Genomic DNA, 14800 nt, shown 5'->3' with positions numbered 1-14800 from the left:
AAAGACATGAGTCCAAAATGTGAGTTTAACTTAGTTTTTAATTTTCGCAAGGTGCATATGTATGATGTGGTGGCATGATGTTGTATGCCATTTATGTACTTCTACATGTAACCCATAATGAATATAGAATGTTATACTATATAATACAACTACAATATAGACATCCACAGAACAGTAAATTTTAAATTGTCCCATCAATTGCTGAGGAGGATTTGTTACCCTTGTAGGATAATGTGTTTCCTGACAAGGAGAGTCATTGTGCTTGGCAGGAGAGACTTATGGCTGTATAACAATTTTAGGTTCTGGGGTCTCCTAAGTGGTAGTGGTAGAAGTTGACTCTGGGACTGCAGGAAGTGTTTCTGACAGCGCTGGCCAGTTTTCCTCTGGATGGGTTGGGATGGGAAGTTTCACTGGACAATATGGATCATAATGTGTGAGTACAGTGTCTGACGTCTCCATTTTGTTTACCTTTTGGAAAGGCACCTCACTCTGTTTTGTCCATTTCCATTTCTTCCTGATCTGTAGTGATGATTTCAAGGGGTAGAGCACCATAGACAGGTTTGGCAGAAACCTGTTATAGTAATTGACAAAGCTTAAAAAGGACTGCAACTGTGACATGAACATTGGACGGTCCTGCAGCACCCGCTCCATAGCTTTCGGCCAGACTGCAGGTGCAGATGCTCCAAAAATAAGCCTATTGTAGCGGTAAAGCCCTTTGTGAGTGTTTAAGGTGAGATGCAGTTTGGACTCTTCTTCCATGTCCATCTTTAGGTAGGCCTCAGCTAAGTCCACTTTGTTGAAATGTTTCCCTCCAGAGAGATTTGCAAAGAAATCTTCTATCCTAGGCAGAGGGTATTAATCTACTTTCAGTACTGGATTGATGGTGACCTTAAAATCACCACAGATCCTGACAGACCAATCCTTCTTGGCCACCAGGGTGATTGGTGTTTTCCATAGGCTCCACTCAACCGTGGAAAGAATTCATTCAGCCTCCATGTGACCCAGCTCACTGGCTGCTTTACAACGAACTGGGCTGCCTTTGTAAAACTTGGGTGTGGCATTTTCATTTAACATGATTTTACCCTTGTTTTGTTGGAGATTTCCAATGCCATCCTTGAATGCTTCTGTGGTATCATCCATTACTTTTCTTAATTCACTTTTAATTTACTCTCTTGCAGGGCATGTGGTATGGGGCTCCAATCAAGTGTAGTTACATCAGCCAATCACAGCCCCACAATGCTGGCCCTCTTGTTTTTACCAATTACAAGCCTAATGTAGCTTGTTAGTTGTTGTATTTCACTTTTAAGAATGTCATTCCCACAGGAGTTATTATTCCTTCAGTATAATTTCTTAGTTTCTCATTTTATGTAATAACCACAACAGCTAAGCCAATATCCAATTTCATTTTAACTAATTTGCCTTTCTCTTCTTGTGTAAGCCATATTACTTGTCTCCTGTTGGTTTTCCCATTGTCATCCTCAAGGCTTCCCAGTCTTGTGTCACTGTCATCACAGTGCATCATCTGCATTTTTCATCAACTTCATTCAGATTTTTTTGAAACCACAACTTGACTATTTTTTTCTCTATCCTGTGTAGTTCATTTATTTTTGTCTGCCTGACATGCTTTTTGTAGGTGTTCTAATTTGTGGCACTTTCTGCAGGTTCACCTCTAAATCTGAATCGGTCTGGTATATGTGAGTCCCTGCCAAAATGGGAATACAATTTGTTCAGCCAACACGTTTCTGCTTAGACATTGCAATTCTGTTCACATCCATTTTCATTAATGATTGTAAGTCAATTGTGTCTCTGTCTGCTGTTTCTATTGATACCGTTATTTCAACTGCTCTTTTAAATGTACTTTGTGTTTTGGTTAGGGGCCTTTTTTGGCTATTTTCTCGTAAGATTCCACAAACAAAAATGATCTCTAGCTGCATCATTCAGCCACATACATTAAAATGGACTTTCCTTCCTTTCAATTCAGCTTATGAAACATAAAACATTCTGCAGCTGACAATGTTCTTATTTCTAAATGTTCCAGCATTATATTCACAATATCAGCAAAGCTCATTTCATCTGGTTTGCTTGAAGCAGTTAAACTTCAAAGAAAACTATATACTTTCCCATCTATTACACACTATAAAACTGGCACACACTTCTCATTGGTTATTTCATTTGCTTCAAAATACTGCTCAATTTGCTTAGTATACAAAATCCAGTTATCTGTTGTGGAATCAAATGTGTATATCATTCTGATGCAGCTAGACATTTCAGCTCTTCTTTTATCTATCATTATTATCACCAAGTACTCCTGATTATAAACCCGTGGATTTATCCAGTTTTTTGCCTTTTATTAAACTCAATTATCTTTCCTTTTCTGAAGAAGCATATGCTGGGCTGTTTCTCGCAGGACTTCATTTTTAACTCGAACATCTTATTGTGCTTCATCAGATACGGTTCATTTAAAACTTCCTTGTCACCATTATTATATATTGTAACTCCAAAACATAAAACTAATTAAAAGAAAAACATGGAGCTAGAATAACTCATGTACTTCATTGTTCGCATCTGAGGATGTGAACTTCCCCCTATCCAGGACATCTATAGTGACAGGTGTATTAAAAGGGCCTGAAGGATTATTGGGGATCAAGTCACCCCAACCACAAACTGTTCCAGCTGCTACCATCTGGGAAACTGTACCACAGCATAAAAGCCAGGACCAACAGGTTCCGGGACAGTTTCTTCCACCAGGCCATCAGACTGATTAATTCATGCTGACGCAATTGTAGTTCTAAGCTATATTGACTGTCCTGTTGTATATCTTACTGTACATACTATTTGTTACAAATTACTATAATTTGCACATTGTACATTCAGATGGAGACTTAACATAAAGATTTTTACTCCTTATATATGGGAAGGATGTAAGAAATAAAGTTAATTCAATTCAATCCAATTCAATTCATTTTTACTTTTAGCGAGGCGCATACATATGTTATGGTGGCGTGATGACATAAGCCAGTTACATACTTTTACATATAAACCATGATGAAAAATTGCTGAAATATTAACAGTTCCATTGTATATTGGACTGGCCAAATCATTCCTTTTCAGTTGGTGGGAATATCAAGATATTACATACAAGTAAAACTATTGAATAGTTACTGCTTTTCCTGAATACAGGGTTTCCTACAACTCCATAGAACAAATTAAGAATTCTTTAACTAAAAAGTAGATTAGCTTTTAGATGAAAGAGAAATGTCCCTGCATATTTGCATGCTGTATGGTTCCATAGATATAAATGATTAAATTAACATGTAAATAGCTTAAAGTTGTCACTGGAGGAGTAACATGAGGGAGAATACCAATGAAGACCCCCTTGCTCTGCGTCAGAATAATGCCATGCGATATTTCACATCCATTATTGAGTGTCTTAGTTGTAAAGAGAACAACAGAGTGAACATCTCCACTCTGCTGCTCTGCACTAGTACCACAGCGCCATGTAGCCCAGGTGTTAGAATGAAGCTTGACTCTATATCTGATCCACAACCAGAAGTGAAATATTTTCACAATCCACATAATGCTTACATCAACAAGAATTATTCAGTTGTATAAGAAGTCAAAGAGAGAGTCATTTTGTCTCACTCTGATTGAAAAGAATAGCAGCTGATTATAGTGGGAAAAAATAATTTTAAATGTAGTAGCAAAGAGGAGGTGTACAATTCAGTTTTGACCCCGAGATTCACTTACCCCATCCTATCAGCACATACTGCCTTAGCAATCTTTTCTCCGATATGACAGCCAGGACTATCAGTTTGTTGAGGTAAATGCCTTCAACTAAAAGCCAAAAGAATGTTGCTCCAATGAAATAGTGCATGAAAACCTGAGCCACCTTGCATCCATTTGAAGTCTGGAAAAGACGAAGTATAACCTTCATTAACAAGTGTTGAAATGTGCCCCAAGAAATTCAAGTACAACTCAATAGTTTTTGAAGCTTGTGAATCTTGTTCATGTGGTCGCTGCAGGAACAGGACTCAGTTCTTGAATGACTAATTTTCCAGATGATTAGTTGCTTGATGCTACATAGTTGCACAGCTGTACTTTAACACTGCAGAGAACATGCTCTTTATTTTATAGAATGTGGCTGATTGGGCAAGACCCAAAAATAAAAGCTGGAAAAGAGGCAATTATTGTTCAGGTGACTCCATGCCTAGGAAATTTTTAAAAAAGGCAGAAGAATTCTGAATTCTGTTTCTATAGGTAGCAAGGAATTCCAGGACTCTTTATTACAATGTCACTGCCCACAATTTTATTTTAAATGCTTTTATGTGTGAAAAGAAAAATATTCTGATCAAAAACGCAAACACGAGGAAATCTGCAGATGCTGGAATTCAAGCAACACGCGTAAAAGTTGCTGGCAAACGCAGCAGGCCAGGCAGCATCTCTAGGAAGAGGTACAGTCGACGTTTTGGGCTGAAACCCTTTGTCAGGACTTCCTGACGAAGGGTCTCGGCCTGAAACGTCGACTGTACCTCTTCCTAGAGATGCTGCCTGGCCTGCTGCGTTCGCCAGCAACTTTTATGTGTATTCTACTTAGAGCCCCTTTCCCAGGATAGACGTATCAAATTCTATATGGTATGCATTTGAGGTGAGTGGTCGAAAGCGTATATGAGGCATTCAGGTCTCTGAATATGTAGGGTTAGAAGGACATGATTCATCCGCAGGCAGAGAGTTCGGTTAGTTGGGTTTGCATTCAGCACAGACATTGTTGGCCAAAGGATCTGTTCTTGTGCTCCAATGTTCTGTTCCCTGTATGTTCAAAATCTTGCCTTAAAAGACTAGAACTTTTTAAGACGTTATGGGACTGGCATTCTAAATTTTGGTAAGACCTAACCATGCGGTAAAGTATAGTTTGTAAGGGAGTAACATTAGTAAAGCTTGTTGTATAGAGCTATCAAATTTATACTGGAGAATAAAATCCTCTTCATCTTTAATTATATTAAAAACAACAGTGAATCAAATGGCAAATTTTAGTTGCAGACCTATTCCTTAAAATATCATTTGATTTGGGACATTGAATATTCATTAGAGGAGCAACTATATAAACTGAAGGTGTGGACATAGAGAAAGTTATAGATGGAGAGATGGTCTCTGACGGTAAACAAAGTATGCTGATTGACGGGTGTCATTGTAAGTTGTATCATTCTAGACTACTCTGACATCCAGTCTCAGAAGACATTGGATACAAGCAGATACAGTATTTATCATTTACCTGACCATCAAAAAATGACTTCCATCCCATTTCATCATCTGGACGTTTCGCGTAAGTATTTTTCAGAAAAATATCTTTTACAAGGACTGCCAGAGCTCTCAGGATAAAGGAAGCAAATAAATTGATATGGATGTAATTTCGAGTGCAGTGCAGCTTCCTACAAATGGAAAGAATAAAAATACAGTTATCCATTTGTCCCTTAAATTTATGATGGATAAGAATATCTTTTCTATGTTCACACAAAAAGAGTGTCCTCTCAGAAATGGAAATATTCATGTATTCTAATATTTGTGCGTGTGCTCCAGTAGGCTCATTAACACATAAAAAGGACTATACTCTTGGTTCCTACTTTATGCAGCAACTGCTAGACTTTCTGTATGGTCCGAGTAGTATAATGAAATATTTAAAAAATGCATGGATTTTTTTTTTATAGGAATGATTTGCAGTGCAGTGTTATTCAGAACATTAACTAGAACTTGTTGTTTCGTTAAGCTAAAGATTGTTTATACATCTATAAAGATCATTGTTTGGTCTGGTCCATTCATATGAAACAGGACAAATTGAAGTTGAGAGAGAATTAGAAAAACAAGGAAATAAATGGTGGTATGATAGAGTTATTAAGATGATGGGTTCAAGCTGATTGGTTAATGCAATCAGATAAAGGGTGATTGAACAGCAGTGGAGAACCTTCAGATGCATGAAAGATACAACAATGAATAGGTATTCACTACTGTATAAGTGGGGCAGAGTTAAGGAATAGACTTCCAGACATAAAAGGATTGAAAGCAAATAGGGTTAACTGAGACAGTACTGAAAGCTGGAGGGAGGAGAAAATGAACTTTGACTAATCAAATAAAGAAAGTTAGCTGAGAAATTAATAAAGCTAAGAAATGTTCTTGTTGAGTTATAAAAAGAAAACAAATAACTTTTGAGGAGTAGACCTAGTCAATGATGAAAATGCATTGCAGATAGAACCAGGAGATAAACCAAAGAAACATACTTGTTGAAAAAAAAGGGGATAATTTGGGTAATTTTAGATGAGATAGCTTAACGCCATCTGTGGAAAACTTGAACTCTTTGAATTACATAATAATTCAAAATCAAATCAGAGAATGTTTTAAATACATAGACAACTGGTAGAAATGATTATGATATAGTTGGGATCACAGAGACATGGCTCCAGGGTGACCAAGGATGGGAGCTCAATGTTCAGGGATATTCAATATTCAGGAGGGATAGAAATGAAGGAAGGGGAGGTGGGGTGGCGTTGCTGGTTAAAGAAGAGATTAACGCAATAGAAAGGAAGGACATAAGCCGGGAAGATGTGGAATCAATATGGGTAGAGCTGCGTAACACTAAGGGGCAGAAGACGCTGGTGGGAGTTGTGTACAGGCCACCTAACAGTAGTAGTGAGGTCGGAGATGGTATTAAACAGGAAATTAGAAATGTGTACAATAAAGGAACAGCAGTTATAATGGGTGACTTCAATCTACATGTAGATTGGGTGAACCAAATTGGTAAAGGTGCTGAGGAAGAGGATTTCTTGGAATGTATGCGGGATGGTTTTTTGAACCAACATGTCGAGGAACCGACTAGAGAGCAGGCTATTCTGGACTGGGTTTTGAGCAATGAGGAAGGGTTAATTAGCAATCTTGTCGTGAGAGGCCCCTTGGGTAAGAGTGACCATAATATGGTGGAATTCTTCATTAAGATGGAGAGTGACATAGTTAATTCAGAAACAAAGGTTCTGAACTTAAAGAGGAGTAACTTTGAAGGTATGAGACGTGAATTAGCTAAGATAGACTGGCAAATGACACTTAAAGGATTGACGGTGGATATGCAATGGCAAGCATTTAAAGGTTGCATGGATGAACTACAACAATTGTTCATCCCAGTTTGGCAGAAGAATAAATCAAGGAAGGTAGTGCACCCGTGGCTGACAAGAGAAATTAGGGATAGTATCAATTCCAAAGAAGAAGCATACAAATTAGCCAGAGAAGGTGGCTCACCTGAGGACTGGGAGAAATTCAGAGTTCAGCAGAGGAGGACAAAGGGCTTAATTAGGAAGGGGAAAAAAGATAATGAGAGAAAACTGGCAGGGAACATAAAAACAGACTGTAAAAGCTTTTATAGATATGTAAAAAGGAAAAGACTGGTAAAGACAAATGTAGGTCCCCTACAGACAGAAACAGGTGAATTGATTATGGGGAGTAAGGACATGGCAGACCAATTGAATAATTACTTTGGTTCTGTCTTCACTAAGGAGGACATAAATAATCTTCCAGAAATAGTAGGGGACAGAGGGTCCAGTGAGATGGAGGAACTGAGTGAAATACATGTTAGTAGGGAAGTGGTGTTAGGTAAATTGAAGGGATTGAAGGCAGTTAAATCCCCAGGGCCAGATGGTCTGCATCCCAGAGTGCTTAAGGAAGTAGCCCAAGAAATAGTGGATGCATTAGTGATAATTTTTCAAAACTCGTTAGATTCTGGACTAGTTCCTGAGGATTGGAGGGTGGCTAATGTAACCCCACTTTTTAAAAAAGGAGGGAGAGAGAAACCGGGCAATTATAGACCGGTTAGCCTAATGTCGGTGGTGGGGAAACTGCTGGAGTCAGTTATCAAAGATGTGATAACAGCACATTTGGAAAGCGGTGAAAGCATCGGACAAAGTCAGTATGGATTTGTGAAAGGAAAATCATGTCTGATGAATCTCATAGAATTTTTTGAGGATGTAACTAGTAGAGTGGATAGGGGAGAACCAGTGGATGTGGTATATTTGGATTTTCAAAAGGCTTTTGACAAGGTCCCACACAGGAGATTAGTGTGCAAACTTAAAGCACACGGTATTGGGGGTAAGGTATTGATGTGGATGGAGAATTGGTTAGCAGACAGGAAGCAAAGTGTGGGAATAAACGGGACCTTTTCAGAATGGCAGGCAGTGACTAGTGGGGTACCGCAAGGCTTAGTGCTGGGACCCCAGTTGTTTACAATATATATTAATGACTTGGATGAGGGAATTAAATGCAGCATCTCCAAGTTTGCGGATGACATGAAGCTGGGTGGCAGTGTTAGCTGTGAGGAGGATGCTAAGAGGATGCAGAGTGACTTGGATAGGTTGGGTGAGTGGGCAAATTCATGGCAGATGCAATTTAATGTGGATAAATGTGAAGTTATCCACTTTGGTGGCAAAAATAGGAAAACAGATTATTATCTGAATGGTGGCCGATTAGGAAAAGGGGAGGTGCAACGAGACCTGGGTGTCATTATACACCAGTCATTGAAAGTGGGCATGCAGGTACAGCAGGCGGTGAAAAAGACGAACGGTATGCTGGCATTTATAGCGAGAGGATTCGAGTACAGGAGCAGGGAGGTACTACTGCAGTTGTACAGGGCCTTGGTGAGACCACACCTGGAGTATTGTGTGCAGTTTTGGTCCCCTAATCTGAGGAAAGACATCCTTGCCATAGAGGGAGTACAAAGAAGGTTCACCAGATTGATTCCTGGGATGGCAGGACTTTCATATGAAGAAAGACTGGATGAACTGGGCTTGTACTCATTGGAATTTAGAATATTGAGGGGGGATCTGATTGAAACATATAAAATCCTAAAGGGATTGGACAGGCTAGATGCAGGAAGATTGTTCCCGATGTTGGGGAAGTCCAGAACAAGGGGTCACAGTTTGAGGATAAAGGGGAAGCCTTTTAGGACCGAGATTAGGAAAAACTTCTTCACACAGAGAGTGGTGAATCTGTGGAATTCTCTGCCACAGGAAACAGTTGAGGCCAGTTTATTGGCTATATTTAAGAGGGAGTTAGATATGGCCCTTGTGGCTACGGGGATCAGGGAGTATGGAGGGAAGGCTGGGGTGGGGTTCTGAGTTGGATGATCAGCCATGATCATAATAAATGGCGGTGCAGGCTCGAAGGGCCGAATGGCCTACACCTATTTTCTATGTTTCTATGTAAATGGTCTTAAGAGGCATATGTTTAAATCATTTCTTAGATTACAGACAGAGGGGAAGGATGAAGGGAATGCAGCAGAATCCAGTAAATAGATTTTCAGTGGGTCTCACAGGAGGCTTCTTGGAAAAATTTCAGTTTGATATCAGCTGAAGGGAAAAGAATTATTAACAAATTGAAGGGATGTTAAAGGTTTCAGAAAAGCTTTATAAAGATGAATTAATTGCTTTGGCATGAATATTATATCCTGACATAATGTTTGCACTTGTTTTCTGGCATTAACTGTTTTGAAAAGCTTTAGATCTCTAAATTTGTTAGTAACCTTTTGAGACCTATACACTTGGGCTCTTTCATGCAACTTTCACACAGATGTGAACTCAGTCCAATAGATGTCGAAAGGTCACATAACAAACAAGCAGCATTCTTTCAACAAGGAGGAAGTTTTGCCGGGCAATATTTGCAGGCTCATTAAACGGAGGTGGCTGCTGGTAGTGGCAGAACCTGTCTAGGAAACCCTCAATACACAGGCTCCTGAAGAACTGTGTAGTCGAGAGAGGGAAACTGAGAGGAGGTTGTCATTATTGATGAAGTCATAGAGTCATACAGAATTGGAACAGGTCCTCTGCCAACTTCATCCTCGCTCATCAGTTCCTATCTATGTACCAATCCATGTGCCTTTATTGTACTTGACTCAATCACTTTTCTCTAGCATCTCCTTCCCTACATGCACCACTCTTTTGCCCCTCAGGTCCCTTTGATATCATTCCCCTCTCTCCTTAAACCTAGGCCATCTAGTTTTTGATTCCCTTTCTCTGCGAATTGACTCTGCATTCACCATACCTTTCTCCCTTATGATTTTATACACCTTAATAAGGTCACACCTCAGCATTCTATGCTTCAGAGAAGAAGATCATAGCTTGTCCAAACTCTCCCTTTAATTTAGGTCCTTGAGCCCAAGTGTGAATGTATCTAATAGAGCATGAGTAGAATTAGGAATATCTACACTGTTGGTATACCCTCTACTCAGTTGGATGTCCATTCCAAGTGTGAAAGAAACTGTCTCATTTAACAAAAATATAAGGCCCCCACTTTGCCAGTTGAGCAAGGCACAATATTTGACTTATACTCAGTGGCCATTTTATTAGGTACACCTGTAGACCTGCTTGTGACAGCAACTCAATGCTTAAAAGCATACAGACATGGTCAAGATGTTCAGAGGTTCAGTTGCTGTTTAGACCAAACATCAGAATGGGGAACGTACATAATCCAAGTGAATTTGACTGTGGAAGATTGTTAGTGCCAGACAAATCTGCAGTCTCTTGGGATTTTCTAGAGCTTACAGAGAATGGTGCAAAAGAAATGAAAAAAAAGCATCCGGTGTGCAGCAGTTCTGTGAGCAGAAACACCTTGTTAATAAGAGAGGTCAAAGGAGAATGGCCAGGCTCGTTCAAACTGACAGGAAGACAACAGCAACTCAAATAATTATGTGTTACAACAGTGTTGTATAGAAGAGCATCTCCGAATGCACAATATGTCGAACCTTTGAGTGGATGGGCTGTAGTAGCAGAAGACCAGAAACATACACTCATGAGGTATCTGATAAAGTGGCCACTGTGTGTATATCAGAGGCAGCCTGGAAGGACCCTGATGACCGAGAGTGAAGGTGAACTTTGAGACAATAGTGAGACCAATCTGAATGGTTTTTGGAGATTATAAAAAGGTTTTAAATAGCAAAACAGAACTTGAACTGACTGATCTAAACTAGGATTCTGACCTCACACACCTAGGTAGTCTCAGTATATTTCCACTGAAAACTCAGTATCCAGCAAAAATCCTACAGGAATATTTATGTTTCATCAGTTACCTAGATCAGAAGAGTCCACAATTAGAGAAAAGTATCTAATGATGTGAACCTGCAAGACCTGAATATGTTAAGACTTTCTTTTTCTGACTACTTAACTGAATTCTACAGATCACCTGATTTCCAGGAGAAAAAGGAACTAAACTATTACTGGGTCATGTGATTTTGCCAGGAAGTTGAACTGAAACCATCATGTCTGACTAGTCCTGTGATATGCATGTACAGTTGCTTTCCAGAAAGCCTAAGTTAGTCAACTTGAGTAAATTTGACCACATTCTTTCCAGGAATTGCAGATTTTGCAAGGAATGCAAGCCTCCAAGTTGTATAAAGTGCTGCCAATGCACATTTGCAGTTAGGGCCAAAACTAGCTGTTAGCCAGTAATGATAAATTGGATCAAAGGTGAAACAAACATTCGGGTTGTCCCACCATGTAAATTTGGTTGTGGTAATTTAACTGGCATGTAAATTGTAAAGGAATAGATGCAGCTTAATTATAGTGGGAAGGGTGAAACATATGAAGTTGCTTGAGGTAACATGAGTTAATGATAAATGCATAGGTGCTGTGCATACTTGGCGACAACTGGTATAATGCAGCCTATCATTTTGTTCATAGCTTCTTGGGGCAAAGAATCAGTCCATTCAGCCCGTCGAATCTATGACACCACTCAGAGCAGTGGCATTTCCCCACACCACTCTGTAACCTGTTTTCCGTAGGATCCCTTTATTCCCCTGCTATTCTGCTTACTAAGTGTTTCTTCAAGTTTCCAATTAACCTGCCAGCAGGCCCTTAGGATGTGGGTGAAATGCAGTGCACTCAGGGCAAATCCACATGGTCACAAGGAGAATGTCTAAACTCAACCAAGGGAGAACCTGAGATCAAAGTCCAATCCAGGTCAATATAGCTGCAATGCTAACTGTGTTGGTCTGCTTGTAATTTCTTAGTGGTTTTGAGTAAAGTGGATATCTATCTCTGACGTCTTTGTCTCAGCTGTTCCATGTCTCTGTATCCTGAAATGCATTACCCTGGGCTTACTCAAATTCTTATATTTTACATGAAAGAAGTGGTACCAAAAGCCTTGCCCTCCCATCTTCACAGCGAGCAACCTCTGATCAACAACTCATGAGGGAGAAACCTTCCATAATACTGATTGGCTGGGGAATGACCCTTTGAGAGTTGCACCAGGAACGGTGAGATGGTTCCTGGTGCCTCCTCTTCGGCCCGTCATCTTTCTTCTGCATTGTACATATTTCTCACCGAATGACCATACAACTCTCTGCCTCTGCAGGATTTCTCCCGGCATTTCTGACCATGGATCATTGTTGACGGTGGTGCAGTGGGGTGCTGAAACTATATGAATATGTGGTGGCAGATTCCATTTTGGTTGACCTAACTTCAGGTTTGTCCATGATCTCTGAAAGCCAAAAGCACCACTCAGACAACTGCTTGCATTGCTCTCAATGTCAATGTCAAGGCATCCCTCATTTTCAGAAACAAGCCTCAGGAACCTTGCAAGCTATCTCTGTTGATATATGCTGCATATGATTTAACTTGGCTACTGAGTGTCGATGAGTACAATGGTCAGCTTAGACATGTGGATCGAAGGTTCTGCCTGAGCGGTATAATTCTGTGACTCCATGGCTTTATCACTGATGCGTTATGTAATTCCAATAAGAAATATATGTATGCTGCCCTCTGGTGTTCACTCAGTGGAAGAACAAGCTAGACCAGGACAAGAAATGCACACAAAATGCTGGAGGAACTCAGCAGGTCAGGCAGCATCTCTGAAAAAAGAGTAAACATTCGATGTTTCAGTCTAAGACCCTTCATCAAGACTGGAGAGAAAAGATGAGAAATCTGAGTAAGAAGGTGGGAGAGGGGAGGAAGAATTACAAGGTAGTAGGTGATAGGTGAAACTGGGAGGGAGGGAAGGGTGAAGTAAAGTTCTGGGAAGTCGATTAGTGAAAGATAAAGGGCGGAAGAAGGGGCAATCTAATAAGAGAGAACAGAAGACCATGGAAGAAAGGGAAGGGGGAGGAAAACCAGAGGATGGTGATGGGCATGTAAGGAGATAAGGTGAGAGAGGGAAATGGGAATGGGGAATGGTAGAGGGGGTGCAATTACTGGAAATTTGAAAAATTGATGTTCATGCTATCAGGTTGGAGGCTACACAGATGGAAAATAAGATATTGCTCCTCTAACCTGAGTGTGGCCTCATCGTGACAGTAGAGGAGGCCATGGATTGACATATCAGAATGAGAATGGGAAGTAGAATTAAACCAGGACTACTTGCCTACAATCTACAGTCATGCCATTCAGGGACTTGATCTACATTATTATTTTTCTTTGTAACTGTATGTTTTTCTGAAATTGTGACCATACTTGTGCTATGTGCTTTTTATGGTGTGTTCTGTGTGCTGTTGGTAATGTGTTTTGCACCCTGGCCACAGAGGAATATTGTTTCATTTGGCTATATTAATGCATGGCTGAATGATAATTAAACTTGAACCTAAAACTTGTGCTGTATTCTACCTTTGTGAGTAAGAGACATACCTGACTCTATTTAATCTACATTTTAAGCCTTCAGCATTATTGTCAAGCACCTCCACTCCATCCCAGTGGCCAAACATTCTAATTCCAATTCCATTTCCCTTTCCTATTCTGACATGAATATCGACTTCTCCTTCCGGTATTTTTTCACTCTCACCCTCTCTTCTTCTTTTATTCTGCACTCTGACCTTTAACCTCTTCTCACTTGCCTATCACCTGCCTCTGAATCCCCTCCTCCTTCTCCTATGGTCCACTCCCCTCTCCTATCAGTTTCCTTCCTCTCCAGCCCATGACCTTTTCCACCCACCTGGCTTCACCTATCACTTTCTAGCTAGTCTCATTCCTTCTCCTCCTCCCCACCCGTTTATTCTGGCATCTTCCCCATCGCATTTCAGTTCTGAAGAAGGGTCCTGGTTTGAAACATTGCCTGTTTATTAATTTCCATAGATGGTGCCTGATCTGCTGAGTTCCTCCAGCATTTTGTGTGTGTTGCTTTGGATTTCCAGCATTTTTAGACTTTCTCATGTCTAGCATTACTACAATTCCTTTTTTTCAGGATGTCATTCTCACTAGCATCAATATGCTCAAAAATCCTGCTGGAAACAAAGCTTGAGCATTTCATTACTGTGGATGTCACTGAGGCACCAGGATGCTAGTGAAGTAATGTGAACACCAGGAAATCTGCAGATGCTGGAATTTCAAGCAACACATATAAAAGTTGCTGGTGAACGCAGCAGGCCAGGCAGCATCTCTAGGAAGAGGTACCCTTTCAGTTAGTCCTGGCGAAGGGTCTCGGCCCGAAACGTCGACTGTACCTCTTCCTAGAGATGCTGCTTGGTTTGCTGCGATCACCAGCAACCTTTATGTGTGTTGGTTGAAGTAATGTGAAGGCAAGTTCTTGTACTAAGAAAAAAAATCCTTACTAGTGACATACTCCAATTAAAAGTTGTGATATTCATTAATGTAAAATTCACTTGGGTTTTGGGGTATTATGCAGAGGAATTTTTGGGTCTGTATCATTAAAGGAAAAATTCATAAATACTCAATCTAGAGGTAGTTAGTAAAGGCATCCATTAGTCTTGCGAGACCATGGATCCGTGCCTGGAAAGACTTCACTCTCCAGGGCACAGGCCTGGGCAAAGTTGTATGGAAGACAAGTCCAT

General features: G+C 40.2%; 1 protein-coding gene across 1 annotated transcript in view; it reads right to left on the bottom strand.

Moving 5' to 3' along the window:
* glp2r (glucagon-like peptide 2 receptor) overlaps positions 1 to 14800 on the bottom strand; it is a 116389-nt gene that overhangs the window by 55586 nt on the left and 46003 nt on the right. The window contains exons 6-7 of the mRNA XM_072242450.1: positions 5270 to 5426; positions 3748 to 3907 (exon numbers count right to left, since the gene is read on the bottom strand). Coding sequence (XP_072098551.1) covers positions 3748 to 3907; positions 5270 to 5426 — 317 coding nt within the window. The remainder of the gene's footprint in view (positions 1 to 3747; positions 3908 to 5269; positions 5427 to 14800) is intronic.

Source organism: Mobula birostris, chromosome 24, assembly GCF_030028105.1.
Source record: "Mobula birostris isolate sMobBir1 chromosome 24, sMobBir1.hap1, whole genome shotgun sequence".
Taxonomy (NCBI): Eukaryota; Metazoa; Chordata; class Chondrichthyes; order Myliobatiformes; family Myliobatidae; genus Mobula; species Mobula birostris.
Note: the sequence above shows the minus strand (reverse complement) of the source record. Positions and strands in the feature narration are given on the sequence as shown.